General features: G+C 38.0%; 2 protein-coding genes across 10 annotated transcripts in view; both read left to right on the forward strand.

Moving 5' to 3' along the window:
* Positions 1 to 473: 473 nt before the first annotated feature.
* On the forward strand, positions 474 to 11,044 carry LOC111601668 (potassium voltage-gated channel protein Shaw). 9 transcript variants are annotated; one of them, XR_002751569.2, is made up of 9 exons: positions 474 to 792; positions 4,793 to 5,403; positions 5,467 to 5,584; positions 5,638 to 5,832; positions 5,893 to 6,111; positions 6,541 to 7,150; positions 7,223 to 7,351; positions 8,535 to 8,830; positions 10,425 to 10,491. XR_002751569.2 is itself a non-coding variant. In XM_023318406.2 (9 exons), the coding sequence occupies exons 3-9, from the start codon at positions 5,195 to 5,197 to the stop codon at positions 10,757 to 10,759; spliced, it is 1,833 nt and encodes a 610-aa protein (XP_023174174.2). In that variant the 5' UTR covers positions 474 to 792; positions 4,793 to 5,034; positions 5,193 to 5,194; the 3' UTR covers positions 10,760 to 11,044. The 9 variants fall into 9 exon arrangements, 7 of the variants coding, with proteins under 7 accessions (XP_023174174.2, XP_023174130.2, XP_023174165.2 ...); XR_002751568.2 differs by having other exon boundaries at positions 10,407 to 10,480; XM_023318406.2 differs by lacking the exon at positions 8,535 to 8,830 and having other exon boundaries at positions 4,793 to 5,034; positions 5,193 to 5,403; positions 10,407 to 11,044.
* Positions 11,045 to 13,759: 2,715 nt separating this feature from the next.
* The window catches only part of LOC115483205, a 28,665-nt gene continuing 24,268 nt past the window's right edge, over positions 13,760 to 18,156 (forward strand). Inside the window, exon 1 of the mRNA XM_030224451.1 lies at positions 13,760 to 13,950. The gene's annotated coding sequence lies outside the window, so the exon portion shown is untranslated. The remainder of the gene's footprint in view (positions 13,951 to 18,156) is intronic.

Genomic DNA, 18,156 nt, shown 5'->3' on the forward strand with positions numbered 1-18,156 from the left:
ACAAATCAATCTGTTCCATTTAGCATAGACTGCCATCCTTTTTAAATACATTTTTTGTATGATATTATTTACTTTAGCATGCAGCTTAAATTATAATAAAGCTATTGAAAATTGTAGTTCCTTAAGTCTTCAAGCTGCTACATAACGTATACGTCCGATACAACAACATAGAATATTTAGATGATCTTTAACACACACAAATATTAATTTCATTTCAAATATTGACTTGTTGCAATTTTTAAATATTGAAAACATTTTTTGGAATATTTCTAAGCACAGAAATACGTATACGCAGCGTTGCATGTGCCGCCAAGTGGCGAAAGCCACGTGGAATGTCAGCGCAAAAGAGAAACGGAGATGAAACGCAGCGCGCATGCACCGCAACAATGCTAGAGAGCACAGCGACCATGCCGAAGGTAATCCGTAAAATTCCATCAGATTTGTGTTTCGGGCTTTAGTTTGTTGAATCGCATCGGATCGTTCGGAACGCGCTGAGCCCAAAAAAATAATAAATAGAAAGAAATCGTCGAGCGCCGAGCACAACGAGAAGCAGCGTCGAGACGGGGCACGTTAAACGGCACAAAGTGTAGTGTAGTTCTAGGCTTTAAGTTATTTTCCCTTTTTTTTTTTGGGTTACTGTTTCCTCTTTGTTGCAATCCTTTTGGCTTGTCACAGAAACACACGCACACCCACACACACACACACGCGCAGAGATACAGAGAGCAACGGACAAACGGTTCTGCGATTATGTTTATTGGCAGCGCGCACAACAACCAAAAGTCCAGCAAATAGGTGAGAAGCGGCCATTGAAAATGGTTTAACTGTATGGGTGTATGAGTGTGTGTGTTCGTGCGTGTCTCTTACGTATACAGACACAGACACACACCTGGCAGCAACTGGAAAATGTGTAAAGTGTGATCTATGACGGGCATGGGCACAACAAAAAATTTGGTTCATTTTAAAGTCAACGGGCAGCAAAACAATCAGGAAGATTTTCGTGCTACACCAAACGGAAAAATCGATGCGTGCGCCTGTTCCCACACACATACACACAACAGCTTAACTCTATATGTGTGAGTGTGTGTGTGAGTGTACACTTCAAGCTAACTGAAGGCAGCAACGACTTCATACCACAACAAAAAAGAGAGTAGAAAAAAATGAAAGAAAAACAGCAGCATTTAGAGGCAGAGCCGCACTTACTACACGCTACTTACTACTACAGCTTGCAGCACTCCTGACCTACTGCCACCACTCTGGGCAACTCTTGCTGCCTGCCTGCCCCAAAAGCCCTGTGCGTGAGCTGCCAACAACAGGATATGGCTGTGGGTGTGTTTTTGGTGTGCGTGCAGCGTGCGTGTGTGTGTGTGTGTGGGGCTAGGTATAAAAAGGCAAACAAGCGCCACAAAAACAGAAAACTCATTTTAAATATGTGTACGCGCCGAGCTTTTTGAAGTTCTTCTATGCTCATTAAATGTGAATAAATGATGGCGTGGCGAGAGAAGGGACTTCTGGCCTCAGGCAAATGAGTACCCCTAATATAGCCGGAGCCATGAGCGTTAGCGTTACCTTCATTAATAGCATTTTTAATGGGGCTTCGCCAGCTCTCATGCTGATATTAATATTAAATAATATTAAATTTTAGACCTGCCATCAGTTTGACATTCACTAGTCAAGCTCCGATTGCTGTGCGCCCCAATACGAGCTTAACTAGCTGACGATTTACCTTTATTAATAGGATTTCTAATGACTTAGCTGATTATATGTGGCATATTTATACCTTATTTATATATATATATAAAGCATGTTGTAGTCATTTAAATGTATGATTGATGTTTGTATGTATACCTGGTTTATGCTTAATGCCCTTGCAGACAATTGAGTGTGTGTTTTTAATTAATAATAAATATTGCTTAGCTGTCAACAGTTTTGCAAGCATTGCCTTTCTTCATATATGTGCACAAGACTCTAATGAAGCAATCAGTATTTTTAAGGACAACTCATAACTACATACTATATATATATTTATATATATATATTACATTACAGTTTGACATGCATTCAACAACCTCCACTGTTGCTCTTGAAACGAGTACCCCTAATGAAGCAGGCAATTTATTGGCATATTTAATGCGAACCCTAATTATAGCAGCTATTCTTAAAAGATTTTCTAAAGAGCCAACAAGTCCATTGTAGAAATTTCTATTATAATAAATGTTGTCAACAGTTTGACATGAACTGTATATATGAGGTGTCAAAAAGTTTGACATGCATTGTGTTCAGTACACATTCAAGTGCTTGATTGATGCTGATGAATATAAAATGGCAATGACAAAGGAACGCTGCTACTAAAGTCACCTTCTCTATACAGATAACAATATAATAACCATTTGTTAAGCTGTTACAGTTGGACAAGCACTTTGCTTCAAATTCATTTTATTATTCTAATTTGATGCTCAATAGGCTGCGAGCTATGCGGAAAGTAAATAGTAAAACTAGTAAACGATACAGTTTGGCAAGCACTGAGCACATTATGTTGGCCGTGCCCAACATAATCGTTTAGCATTAATTGCCAAGCACTACAACCGCAACTGGAACACCCTACTAACTATATACCATAAACGATTCTTGTATATTTAGCCTGGGATACTACTCGTCGCTTCTGTTGGGCTTGGGTAGGAGGGGCGTTGCGGTGCCCTCGGCGTGTGTTGCGATTGTTTGTTTTGTTTATAAAGCTCATGTTTTTCACTGCGCCCGTCTGTCTGTCTGTCTGTCTGTCAGTCCAGCTGTCTGTCAGAGCAGTCAGTAAACAATTGAACATTGAAAATCGACTGTCGACAATCGAGAATCGACTGACGGTCAGCCCAGGCAGAGATAGAACTAGCTAGATAGAGAGACAAGCATTTCGATGGAACGGCTGTTGCTGTAGTTTATGTGGGTGTTTTTTTCTATCTATTCTTTTTGTGGTCTGAGTGTATTCGTGAATACAATGGGCGAAAGTGTGTGCGTGTAAACAATGCAGCGTTAAAACTAAATATTGTTTAAGAACAAATATTTGGCTTTTGTGCAAATCACGAATCAGCACCTCAAGGCGCAAAAAACAATGACGCTATCGATGATATTCTTTCCTCCGTATATGTATCTATACATATGGACTCTATATCTGATTCTAGCTGCGATTAAATTTAGTCATTCGAAGAGCCAAAACATTCTATCGTGGGATGCCTTTCACGAGCTGCTAATGGGTCATTTCAATTGAACCAAATATAATTGTGAGTGGTTTTTCGAATTCAATTTTCGTTGTTGCTTTTGTTTTGGCTTTTGTTTGTGTGTGTATGCCTTGGAAAAGAAAATGTACCTGGAGTCGTAATATGCTAGAGCACTTCGTGCCGGGAAGTAGGAAGCATCAATCAGTTATGGATTTTCTTTGAATTCGCATAGCTCGTGAGAATTCGAAAATTGAATCACTATTCCGATTGCATAGTTATTGTACTGTGCTGTGTGTGTGTGTGGCGCGATGAGATATGCGCGTATTCATAACAAATCGCTCAATAAACCATTTGTTTTTCCAATAACTAATGGAGGATGTGCGAAAGTGTTAGATTCATTTGTGCCGATATAAAATATGAATATGCTAATGATTTGTTTACACAAATATTGATTAAAGACACACTTTGTGTACATCAGGCATAGAGATCAAGGCTGTAGCTGCATGCATTTCAGAATTCTTCGCAGTGATCGGATACTGATTGAATATACAAAATTATTTGTGTTCTATAAAATCTAATTTGCAGTGGAAATTGCGGCTTCTTACTCTGAACTGATTACTTAATCTAAAAGTATAAAGAAATTGTCGAACTATTCATATTTGTTAATCTATAAACTTCTTTCTTGTGCTGTTCACAAAAACAACTTGAGTCGATGAATCTTTAGATTAAATTTGATAAATGCAAACGAATTTGTTGATGAGAAATGACATTATGAAAGGGAGTACAAAATATATAATAATATTAAATATTTATTTTATAAATATATATAAACGTCAAGCATATATATATTACCCCATAATCAAACTTGATGTTAGGCAGCGCAACATATGCAGTTCATAATATTTATATTATGCTTTTTTCTGAGCATGCCAAACGTTCATGAACCGCAAGAGAAACCAGGTTAATGCACTAAACACATATGCAAACCAGTATCACGAGTGTTGAACTCTGTCAATGGCTGTTGCTGTTCACACAGACCCTGAGCCATTGACAGGCACAAATGGCAGACGGAAGAGGCAATGCTTAAGCTTCCTAGAACATGTGGCCGAATGTTATCCTATTCCTTTGTCGTATCTTTGCACATATTTGGGGTTGTTCAAATGTGAATTGTATGAATTGTTGTTGACACGATTGACCCACTCAAAGTTTCTCATAGTGCGATATAAAGTTGTATGTATGTTGTATTTGTATTTGTCAAGGTATTCAAGAATATGGACAATATTCAAAGTCAAGAAGGAGCTATTCATATGCAAATAAAACATATCTATATATGTCTTCTGTTCGAAATGGCAACTGAATAAATTCACATAACAATATATCTAAAATAATATTCATACTTTTATGAACACACTCAACATCTATTCTATGTATTCTAAATAAATTTCCCATTTGCTTTCTCAAGCTGACCTCTCTACTATATAAATAAATTTAATTTAAATAATTAAATAGAGAAGTCTCATCAATAAATATATAAAGTAAAATAAATATATATATATATATATATATGTTTTAAAATTCATTTTCAGCGCAATGCTGTCCAATCCGAATCCAACCTAGTGAGTACCTCAATGCCACACGAAAGCAAACAAAATGCATTCGTGGTGCTAACATCTAGATAAATTTCAAGTGCAAGCGCGCTGGGCACATTCAACTGACCGTGTGAGAGCGAGCGAGTGAGACGAGTGGAAGGAGCACTGTTTGGGGCGCCAGCAGCGGAGAAAGCATAATCATAGCATAATCGTGGGCAAGGAATACGACAATTATTCAGGTTTGCGTTTGCGGCTCACACAAACAACCACAAAGACACCCAACGTAGAACTTAGCCACAGATACAACACAGATCTGACGGATCGCATTACTCAATCAGTTAACGTATTGTGATTATGACTTATATACCTAAAAATATGAATCACTATGCGCATGCAGCCATGAACCTGATCAACATGGACTCGGAGAATCGGGTCGTGCTCAATGTGGGCGGCATTAGGCATGAAACGTATAAGGCGACACTGAAGAAGATTCCAGCCACGCGTCTATCACGTCTGACCGAAGCGCTGGCCAACTACGATCCCATACTGAACGAGTACTTCTTCGACAGGCATCCAGGTGTATTTGCACAAGTGCTCAACTACTACAGGTGCGACTAACTATCTAGCAAATCTAAGCCCTAGCTATAGCTAATGCTGTGTATCCTTTCTAGAACTGGCAAGCTGCATTATCCCACGGATGTGTGCGGTCCGCTGTTTGAGGAGGAATTGGAGTTTTGGGGTCTTGACTCGAACCAGGTGGAGCCTTGTTGCTGGATGACCTATACACAGGTGAGTGCAAGCCAATGGTTAAGGATCATAGCTAACACTTTCGTCTGGTACAGCATCGTGACACACAAGAAACCCTAGCCGTACTCGATCGCTTAGATCTGGATACGGAAAAACCGTCCGAAGAGGAATTGGCACGCAAATTTGGCTTCGAGGAGGACTATTATAAGGGCACCATCTCCTGGTGGCAGGAAATGAAGCCGCGCATTTGGTCGCTATTCGACGAGCCATACAGTTCAAATGCCGCCAAGGTGAGTAGACGTAGTCCATTTGAATCTACAGCTTAACTCACTTCTTTCCCCTCCACACAGACAATTGGCGTCGTTTCGGTGTTCTTCATATGCATTTCAATATTGTCCTTCTGTTTGAAAACCCATCCGGATATGCGTGTGCCCATCGTACACAATGTCACAGTGAAAACGGCCAATGGCAGCGCCGCCTGGTTTCTGGACAAGTCAATGACCAATGCGCACATCGCCTTCTTCTACATAGAATGCGTTTGCAATGCCTGGTTTACGTTTGAGATATTGGTGAGTTGATGAATGCAAGTTGTGGGCAAAAGGGAGTTAGAGTTGAGAGCAAAACAGTTATTGTATATGCAGTAGTAGCACTTGCAGTCGACTTGAAGAAGCTGAAAATATTCACAGGATGACGAAAGCTGAAGGAAACTGGAATAAAGATAAATGAAAGATGAGAGTTGAGATGGTTTAAGTGAATGCTGAGCACAATTGGTGATAGAAGGAGCAGTAAGCGAAAATAAGTCAATAAGGTTTTTTAGTCACATAAAAAGACATAAAAGTTGAGAAAACATTGAAATAGATAAGCAAATTGAGTATAGAAATTTTCTAGACTAGTTGCAAGACTAAATGGCTATCAATAACATATGAGCTAATGCCCTTCAGAGACATCGCTGCCAAAGATCTGTTACTCAATTCTATTCGCTATTCTTTCATTTGCAGGTCCGCTTTATCTCATCGCCGAACAAGTGTGAATTCTTAAAGTCATCTGTTAACATCATAGATTATATAGCGACGCTTAGTTTTTATATTGATCTAGTGCTTCAGCGATTCGCATCGCATCTGGAGAACGCTGACATACTCGAGTTCTTCTCGATCATACGCATCATGCGTCTGTTCAAGCTGACGCGCCATTCGTCCGGCCTGAAAATTCTGATACAGACGTTCCGGGCCTCGGCGAAGGAGCTAACACTTCTGGTATTCTTCCTGGTGCTGGGCATTGTGATCTTTGCCAGTCTCGTCTACTATGCCGAGCGCATCCAGCCCAATCCGCACAACGACTTCAATAGCATACCGCTGGGCCTGTGGTGGGCACTGGTCACCATGACTACCGTTGGCTATGGTGACATGGCGCCCAAAACCTACATTGGCATGTTCGTGGGCGCCCTCTGTGCTCTGGCCGGTGTGCTAACCATTGCACTGCCAGTGCCCGTCATCGTTAGCAACTTTGCCATGTACTATTCGCATACGCAGGCGCGAGCCAAACTGCCAAAGAAGCGTAGACGAGTGCTTCCCGTCGAGCAGCCGCGACAGGCCCGGCTGCCAGGTGAGCGTAAGTATCGACAGAGCTCACTTACTCGAACATATTCCACTCACTCACTCTCTCTCTCGCTCACTGTATCAGGCGCTCCAGGTGGCGTCAGTGGCTGTGGCACGCCAGGCTCTGGTCCACACTCCGGGCCCATGGGCTCTGGGGGCACTGGACCGCGTCGCATGAACAATAAAACCAAGGATCTGGTCAGCCCCAAGTCAGGTGAGTGTTTGGTTGCGTCTCGAAAAGAATGCCATTCAGCAGCACCAATGTACACCAGCTTAACAACTGAGCTGCGCTTCAACACCCGGTGCACCCCGGTACACCTAACGTACGCCACCCTCTCTCTGTCTCTCTCGCTCTCGAAACCAGTGTTGAGCAACATTGTGTGAGGCCCAACGGCAAACAGTTCCTAACCTGCACAGCTGCACTCAGTACTCAGTACTCAAACAGTTTGCTTTGAGGCTCACCTAGCAGTTGTTGTGCTGTCCTCCTTAAGCGTACTAGGCAATATCTATTCGAAACAAATACTTTCAAAATTCTGCAAAAACAGCTTGCGCACAAAGCCAATGATCTACAAATTTGACCTATCTATTACTATACATACATATATATATATATATATAAAATTTTGATTTTATTTTTGGGGCGCGCTCCTTGAGCTACTTGCAAACTACAATACAATTTATCGCAGTTGTACGTGTATATATGTACTCTATGTAATTAAAATGTGAATGCATTATTCGAATCACAACATCGAAAGCTCATTTTCTGAAATCATCTCAAAGCTTGGCTTTCCTTTTACGCTGCTCATAAGCTCAACGAGCTTTTTGTTCATAATATATTGATTGGAGATCTGTAAAGCTAGTTCAGAGAGTCACGGAATGAACATTGATTAAATTAAGCTAATAATTATGTATAAAGCTTCCAAGCTTTTATATGTTCCATCCGAAACTTTGTTAAAGTATTGAAGATGCCGGGATTATCTTATGCCAATCTTCAGCAGTTTATGTTCGATAACCTACCAATATTTATCGATTGTTTAACAGTTCGTCTGCAGATCTCTAATCAACATTCACTTATTCCATCAAAAAATACATCTAAAAATCCTTCATTTATAGCTTTTTCCAAGAGACGCTTTGAGTTACAAAAATTCCTTCAGATAATCCCCAAATAAATATTTTTGTACAATATATTAAAGTTCCCGCCCTTTCAGTTTATGGCTTAAACGGGTTAATTTCCCCTCTTTTATTATATCCACTCAAAACAACCTTTTCGACCACAATTTTCAAATAATTTTTGTTCTCAAAATGTATTTTATTATAATTTTCTAATTTTCGTTAATAATAAACCCAATCAAAAAACCAAACCAAAAAAAAACCAAAAATCTTATGTAAATACTTAGATGAATATACAACAATGATTGGCAAACCACGTGATGGCAAAAAGAGCAGGCTGCTCTGAGCCATAAGCAAAGAATCAAGAACACAACAACAACAACAACGACAACCAAAGCAACAACGACAACATGAACTCTGAGCCACCAAAGAAATTTTCAAATGCAAAGAGCAATTGTGAATGGATCTATCTATGAAGCTACTGTCATCCACATCATTTAGAAAGAATTCAGTATATCAGAAACTATATAGAAAACAATGCACATGATTTCAAAGGAACCGCTGGATTGAGATGCGAATCGTGGTACGTTGGCCCCTCCATCATGGACCTCTATATGGTACAGACGGCGGCGTCTGCTGCTCTACTACTACTACTGCTACTACTCCACTGTATAACTACTACAACTTGCTATATAGTCGTATATTCTTGCTATATATATATATGATCGTATATATATAACTACAATATGTAATTTTCTACGTGTTTACTTCTCTCTCTCTCTATATATATAACATATATATACCTATTATATATTGAATATTGATATATTGATATACGTGTTGTTCATCAGTTCTGGCTCGTTCGTTCGTTCGTTCAAAAGTATCTACTCTATATGCATACATATATAAATAAATATCTATTCCACAAGTATCCCTATCTCCCTCTCTCTCTCTCTGTCTCTCTCTTTCTATCCATATATGTGTCTGCGTGTGTATTTTTTATAAATATATATATTTCATTGTTATTCGAAACGCCGAACAGGCGTTCCATATAATATATATATACTTAGTCATATACGTATTGATATTTTTATAGACAAACATTTTGTATTATCTTGACCTTTTGTATTTCAGATATGGCCTTCAGTTTCGACTAAAAAAAGATATAAAAGACCAGTTTATATTTTGTAATTTGTATTCCAAAAGTACCGAAACAGAAAACACAGTTCAAATGAAAGCACAAAACAAAAGAGAGAAAACTCAACTCAAAATCAAAAAAAAAAAATACAAAAATCAAAAATGAATTGAAAATCGAAAAAGAAAATCAAAAGAAATCGCAATCGCAATCGCAATCGTTATCGTTATCGTTATCTTTATCGTAAAACGCTCATCTCTCATGCTCTCTCAGGCTCAGACAAAAACTGTCACACGGATCAAGCTGGGCGGGTGTGTTGGTTTACCATATTCTAAATAGCATATCTCTATGTTCTAGTACTCTATTCTAATCCTACAACAAACATCCTATCTATGTAGCGTAGGCGCTGCCAGCAACTCCTACCAGAACATTTCTAAAACTAAACTAGTTTGTAGATAACATCCTTGAACTGAATGACCGAAAACCGAAAACTGAAAACCGATTCCGAACCTTCACACCTCAAACATCCGGCGTTGATGCGACAAAAAGTTTGCTAACACCTGCGAAAGCAACCCTCTAGTAGTTTCGATTGCATGCTGCATGTTTGCCCGTGCGGGGTTTGAACCTCTGACGTCTCATTAACCCTAGTTTAGTTGTTAATTACTTTAAGTTCTCTGTGTGTGTGTTGTATGTTGTATGTTGAATGTTGTGAGTGCATTAAGTGTGTGCATCGTATGCTGTTTTGTATCCCAGCCACAAACACCCTGTAACGTGTAGTATATCAAGTGCACCCTGTATTAAAGAACACCGAATAGCGTTGCGTCTACCCTTGAATACGACTTAAGTAAATTGAGATTGGATTTGTTTAAAAGCTTTATAACAAATATTAATATAATTGCTTTTTTCTCTCTCTCTCTCTTTCTTTCTCTCTTTCTATTCTTTCTCTTTCTATCTATCTCGCTGTCTCTCTACTCTACATTCCTACCTACTTCTGTTTACGTTTAACTGCACCTAAACCAAACAGTTGCTCAACTCTTCACAGGTCCCCTGGGCGCCAGCATCGTTGCGATGAGTCCACGCACTATGCTAGACTTGAATCCGGCATTGGCCATGGGTAAGCCCACATTTCAGCCACGTTTTCCAACCCAATTGGCTGCCACTCCCCCCTCGGCGCCCATAATCCCTGTGACACTGGCAGCGAACGTAACGGCCACAGCTGCCGGAGCAGCAGCTGCAGCCGCATCAGGAACACTGCCAGCGGTGCCCAGCATAGCGGTGTCGACCACCGCCAGCATGGGCAAAGATAGCACCGCCACCGGCACCACCACCACCACCACCACCACCACCCTGGAGGCCAGCAAGAAGGCGTTCCTCTAAGAAGCCGGAGCGGACCGGAGCGGCACATTTCTCAAGTCCCATCAAGCAATATTTAGCCTATAACCTATTGTAACCTTCGCATACGTATATGCCTACTTATGAGTAATTATCAATCTAATATCACGCGAACAACACTCCCATATCATGACATACATATTACTGTAGCTATATAAGTATTATTACAATTAATAATCCATTCGGCACTGCTTGGCATTTTGGGAACAACAAAAGTCCAAAACGTTTTTAACTATCAACTTTTTAGTATTATATTTAAATTGTTTTATCGATCCAATTATTTTTATGCGTATATATATATATATATATATATATATATATAAATATATATATATATATATATATATATATATATATATATATATATATATATATATATATATATATATATATATATATATATATATATATATATATATATATATATATATATATATATATAAATATATATATATATATATATATATATATATATATATATATAAATATATGAGTTTTCAGTTAAAAATAGCCAGAGTTGTATATACTGTATAGCTAACGGCTTTTACGGTTTGTTAGGACCAACAATAGGCATAAAGAAATTTTCAATTCGGCTTGCCAGTTCCTTAAAATATGCAAGTAAATTTTTATATAATTCGGACTTTATTTCTAGGCTCAAAACATGTTCTTAACTGATTAAAGTTTAACAAATTGTTTAAAATATACGTTATTTATCAAAATTATATTGCCTTAACTGAAGAAATCTCAAATTTTTGAAAGCTCATTAAACAATTCTAAAAGCTGTTTTTTTTTTTCAAAATCGTTGTATGATAAGCGAAGGACACAATCTCATAAGTCTTAAAGCTTTTAAAGCAGTTCTTAAAGCTTTTCATGCATCTTAAGTTACAAAAATATTAGATATCTTGAATTGCTACTGAAAGCTTCTCATATATTCGTATAGCTTTTCATATATTTGCCCAATTGCAAAAAAGTCTTTTTTAACAGCTAACTAAACATTTCTAAAAACTTGTAATATACAAGAAATACATTAATTAATAAAGGCTCATGTAGCTTTGGCAAATCTTATCATAGATTTGATTAGCTTTTCATATAGCTTTTTATATAATTGTCCAGTCGCAAGACAGTCGACACAAAAGCTCATTAACAGTTTTTAGAGCTTCTCGTGTACCTTAAGTTTTCCAGCAGCTCATCAAACAGTTCTTGTAGTTGCTTTTGCATCCAAATATTTCTATGGGTTGTAATATATTTCGACAACTTTAAGTGAAAGCTCATTAAACAGTTAATAAAGCTTTTAATATTTGCCAAGCAAACTATACTGAAAGAAAAGCAACTTAAAAACGTAGCTGTGCTAGCGTTACCCCGCTTAAAAGCTTCATAATTGCCTAATTAGAGAACCCCTGCGTGTGGCTCGGGGCGTATGCGTGCTCCAGACAGTCGATCTATAATATATATATATATGTATAGTATATATATGGAAAGAAAAACGTTTCGTATATTATGGCAACTGCTTAAAATTCATTGGAGCATTCGGCGCTTGTCCGAATCGCTTGTTAAAGGCGCGTGTTAACTTTTCAGCTAATAAGTGCTTACATCTAACGGTCCTTGCGTGGCTTCAACGTCTGAACAGAAAAAAAATGAATACATTGTGCAAACTTTAGAAAACTTTAGAAAAACAAATGAAAATTTCCGTCTGGCTGTGCGTTCATCATCACGGAATACGCATCAAGAGTGGGTGTTTGTGCGCGAGCAACGCTTCAACTTTAATTACATTTTTTTTATATTTAACCTGGTGATGACGTGCCTGGAAAATTGACATGGAAAATCACGGGCTGCAGAAGTTTTGGCGTAAAACGATTTAAATTTTCAAATATTAAAATGTTTTTCTTCCGCAAAGTTGTGTTTTAAGTAAACGCAACTTTTAACTTGTTTCGCCTGTTTAGCTGAGAGGCGTTGGGCGGGGGTCAGAGTTCAGAGTAGAGTACATATACACGCACACACACATACACACATATTATATATATAAAGATAGATAAAGATGTGTTTCTATTGAATATCATTAGGTAAATAAAGCCTCTTGTACATTTTGAATATCTCTCAGCAAGCATTATACATACTAACATACAAACGTAGCTATTGTATCTATACATAATACTAACAATAATTTCTAAGCTAAACAAAAGTGAAGAAGACGAAGAAGAAGAAGATGCTAACGCTTTGCAATAAATACAAAAAAAAAAAGAAAAAGATTTCATAAAGAAAAACGATAAAGTTTGCAAAACATTTGTTAAGTTTTTACAATGGCAAAAGCATTCATAAGAAACTTATAATTAATATATACAAATACGAGTACATATACACATACATATACATATACAAACATACATATTATAAACATTGTTTAGTTCTAATTTACTATTGTTACGCATTTGGTTCTCCTCTCAAGGTATCTAAAAACTGATTTTTAATTGTATAGTTAAGCGAATTGTATACTATTTGAGCTAAATGCGAATGCGAATGCGAAAGGAAAACTGTTCTCTCAACGATTCATGAACAAGCATAAATTTAATTATATAATAAATATACGAAACTCAAAACTGAAATGCAATAAACAAAATCTATTGAACACCAAATAAAAAAACGAAAGAGAAAAGTATTTGAGCTTGAATGGAAAATGTTTGAGAAATTAAAATTAATTTTGGGATTGATTCTGATCGGGCTACACTGAACTAGACTATCGGAGTGCAATGAAATATATAAATAAAGGACGGCGGCATTGGAAGAGCAGTTAAAGAAGATCACAAAAATGATTTTTTGTAATGGAGAGAGAGTTTGAAACGTAGCGCATAATATTTGGATGGAAATTCTTTTCGAGGCATAACATAGATATTGATGAAAAAAGTATAAAACTGTTGAAAAAATCAAAAAAAAAAAATCAGGACACTTTTGGAACAGCAATCGAAATAGTATTATACAGTAAGTGAAGCCTAGAAATTTCAACCTTTGCTCAATCAAATCGATTTTATATTAAGCTGAACTCATTGCCAAAGATTCAGTTGTGCCAAAAGTGAAAGGAAATAATTTGTTAGAGCCAGTATTGGCTTGGCTAACACTTGAAGCCCTTCAAGACATTTTAGTGCTAGCTTTCAGATAATTAATTTTACCTCCAACATCTATTGGTGAGTTAGTTGAATATTTATTATTATTAATAATTTTATTATCGTACATATTCATTATTATTATAAAATTGGCATTTAGAGTAGATATGCGAATAACTTTATAGATAATTTTAATTCTAGTTAATATTTGTATAGCTATATAAATATTTTAAATAAAGTTCAGTTTATAGTTCAGCTCAGTTTATCAAGATTAAGACTTAGTAGATTAGAAAACAAACAGCATAGTATGACCCTAAGTTTTAACAACATAAATCCCAGTCTTAAATCTAAATGCAATGAATTTCAATTCGAATAGATTTTTAATTTTTCTAATAGATAAATTCAATTTTCATTCATATATAATTTTACTTTATATTTTATATAATTTTTTGCCTACATAAATTATTGATTAAAAAACTTTTCTCTTTTAATACAAAAGCATTTGGCATGACTATGTAAGCCTCACTGCAAATACTTTTAGGTAAAACATCCCAAACTGTGTTGGCTAGTTGGGGAATTTCAGGCCAGGACTTTGTTAACTGGCATTAGGAGGATTCCGTTTTACTGCCTATTTATTTGACTGTTTCTTGAAAGTTTTTGCCATGCTCTTTGCTGTTTGCTAATATCTGCAACGTTTTCGTCGAGTCATCAAAACCTATGCAAAACAGCAAATCATGTTTGGCTATCCAAGGCCTTAGCCCTCTGTAGTTTCTTTTTATTTTGGGTTACTTTGGAGCGGCTACAACAACACGAACAACTACTACGAAAGAGTGGGCGAGTTTGAGTGTCTCGATTTCATTGCTCAATTGTGATAGCAATTACATTACTCGTACCGTTAGGCAGCGCATCATGTATACAGCTGAGGGCTAACCCATAAAACTACAACAAACAATTGCCCCAACGGGCTTTACCTCTGGTCTTAGCGTCGATAGCCACGGCCAGGTGTAAAATATTTGTTGCTCTCGGCTCTAGCGGCTATTGACCAGCAAAGCGCTTCATTAGGCGGCCACATGGCCCATGAAAGCGAAAGGACTTAACTAAATCCAACCTAAAATATATAAAGGCATCTGCTAAGAGGCAGACTGCGGGTGCGGGTGCGGGGGCGATATCCCAACGGCCGTTGACACACCAATCAACAGTTGGCGCCCATTCAGTCAGCTGCGCGCCGAGCGTAGGCGGACCGCAAAGGTTGTCCATTGGGAGCTTCGTACTTTGAGCCAACGAGAACTAATAATGCTTGAAATTTCAATTACAAGTCAAAAATCATAAGCCAGCTCAGAGAGTGTCTGTGTGTGTGAGTGTGTTTGTGTGTGTGTGTGTTTGCATCTATTAATGTATCTACGAGTACTTCACACTGGTTCGCAAATCTTTGAGCGTCATAAACATCAAAGTTGTTGTTGCTGCTGTTCGCTCTCTGTTTGCTGGAATGTTGTGGGAGCAGGTAAAGCAAAAAGAAAAGGAATCAAGTTATAGAAGAATGTCGACTTTTAAATACACTAACTTCATACATTTTATATATAATAAAAATAGCATAAAAATAGAGACTATTATTTTTGAATTATTCATATTTAATATTATTATTCATATTTTGTTATTATTGATTTTATTTTTCATTACATTTATTAGTAAAATTTTATTGATGTGTATTTTAATAGGTTTAAAATTGTATTATTAAATTAATAACAATTAAATTAGATTCAAAATTAGTATTTTTTATATATAGTTCTATTTTTTATTTGTATATTCCAAATACTTAGACATAGTTTATTTAACAGTCACAATTTGAGTTCAACTTCCACAATACCCTCGGCTAGTGCATGAAAACAAGCTAAAGACTTGCCGACATTATGTGAGAGTTGAAAGGCATTTACATTAACAGTTTTCCAGTTTTTCAGTTTTCAGTTATTTTTTGGTTTTTGGTCTATGCGCGGTGAGAGTTGCCTGGAAAAAGCTCGCTCAACGCTCTCGCACTCTCGTCGCGTCGCTATGGCATTTGTCAATGAAGCTCTCCCATGCATTTGCTAGCGCTCTCTCTCTCTCTCTCTCTCTCTCTCTGTTTGCCGCTGTCTCTCTTTCACACTCTGCCTGTCGCTCAGCCGAAAATACATTTCTCTGACGCTGCTGCGCTGGCTATTTGGCTATTTTGCATGAACGACGACTGCCCACCTCCCTGCGCCTAGCCCAGGCAAGCCCAGCGCAGTCGGCAGCTCGTGCACTGTCTTCGGTTGCCATAGATCCCGTTGTATTTGTTCGGTTTGTCTACCGGCCTGCCGGTCCCGGCTCGGCTCAGCAGCGGCGACGTTGGCAGCGACAGCGACAGCGGCAGTGATGGCGCCAGCAGCAGCAGCGGCTGCTGGAGTTCACATTCACAAACGGTTTCAGTGTAATTTCGGCTGTGCGGCGTGTTAGTCTCCACGTCGCTCTGGGGACCCGGGACAACAAATTGCCATCTTCGTGTGTGTGTGTGTGCGTGCGTGTGTGTGTGTCGCGTGGTGTCGTATCTTTTTGCTACGTCGTGCTCCAGCTGTCAGCGGAGTCGTCGTCTTCAGTCCGCCGTTGCGTCGTCGCCGCAGTCGCTGTCGTTGTCGCCGTCGTCTGTTGCTCTTCGCAATCGCATCTACAAGTTTTCCTTCATTTTTTTCGGGATTTTTTTGTTTTCTTTTTTATTTTTTTGCTTGATATTTGCTGCGTCGCGTTGCGTTTTCCACAATTGCTTGAGGTTGGTTGCCATTTGAATATTAAAGCCAAGTGCGAGGACGACAGTTTATGTGTGGTTGTGTATGTATGAGTGTGTGGCCCACTCCCTGAATGCCCTACGCAGCAAGTGCCCGCCCCGACAGTCAACGCGAATTGAACTCTCCCTCTGGATTTTCACGAGTTTTCCCCCCTGCAGTTACACTTGTGGCCATCGCCTGGGTCGCCCCAGGTCTCTCAATCTCCGCCTCAGTCCTAGTCATAGTCATAGCCGGAGTCAGAGTTAGCGTCTCAGTCCCAGTCTCAGGTCTGAGCGTTTGCTTGACTGGCTCGGCGATTGCGATTAAGACCAGTCATAGTCGCTGTCCGCAGTTGTTGCCTGGTTACGTTTACAACTGCCACACTGACTGTGGCATGCATTAAACATAAGCGCCACAGCAGGACTGTGGTGGGACGGGCTAGCCAAGGGGAATGGGGCGTGCTGCGGTGGGGTTGCCAAGTCTCAACTAGATTAAGTGTGCGTCGAAGCTTTTATTTCACTGTGTTAGCTGGTTTTTCTTTTCGCTTTTCGTTGCTCTTGTTGTTGTTGTTGTTGCTGCTGCTGCTTTATTTTTGAATCTTTATTATTAGCACATTTTTGCGCCTCTGGAAGTCCACTCATAAATTAATAACATTTCACGACAAATATTGCGGCTGGCAGCATGTGGCATGTAGCATGTGGCATGTGGCATGTGGCTGGCAGCAGTTGCAGCTGCAACAGTAATTGCAACTATCAAAGTAATAAAATAAAATTAATAAATAAACAAATTACAATTATCGGAAATGTTTATATTATGCGTCGTCGCATTGCCAGCTTATCACATTGAAATAAACTAAAAAATTATTTATTTTTGCAATCTTTTTGTTGATTTAATATGGTATTATTGTGTTTCTGAATAGAAGCAACTTTGAATTTTTTGCTTTATTTATTTTGTATTTATTATTGTATTAAGTAATTTATTTTACAGCAATTTCCCATAAATTGTAGATAATGAATACAAAATATTTATTAAAAATATAAAAAATATATCTGAATATGTTATAATCCATTATAAATCTGGAGTTCCACATGCAGCATTGGAAATCATTTAAAATACATCATTAATAAATTATGCACAATTCAGATGACATTAGGAATTAAATTGTTAATTATGCTTTGCCACAGCCAAAATGCGGTTAAACATAATTTCAAAATATTGTTTTTTATTTGAATTTTTTTTCTATTTGCTGTGTTTAGATGAGAAATATTTTGCCATTTATTTCTGTATATCTAAATATAGTTTAAAATATTTAAGCCCTTACACTCTTGAGAAAATCTAAAAGACTGTGAATTGTTTCTGAATCTGAGGTATGTTGCAAAAGTTATTATTATCCCTCTGCAAGCATCTTTGTATTTGCACAGAATTATTATTATTTATCAAAGGCTTTTCTTCGACTTCACAGACTTCATGTTTCTGAGAGATCGATCCTATCTTTCATCCGCCTAGGCAATAG

This window comes from Drosophila hydei, unplaced genomic scaffold (genome assembly GCF_003285905.1).
Source record: "Drosophila hydei strain 15085-1641.00,03,60 unplaced genomic scaffold, DhydRS2 tig00008114-arrow-pilon, whole genome shotgun sequence".
Classification (NCBI taxonomy): Eukaryota; Metazoa; Arthropoda; class Insecta; order Diptera; family Drosophilidae; genus Drosophila; species Drosophila hydei.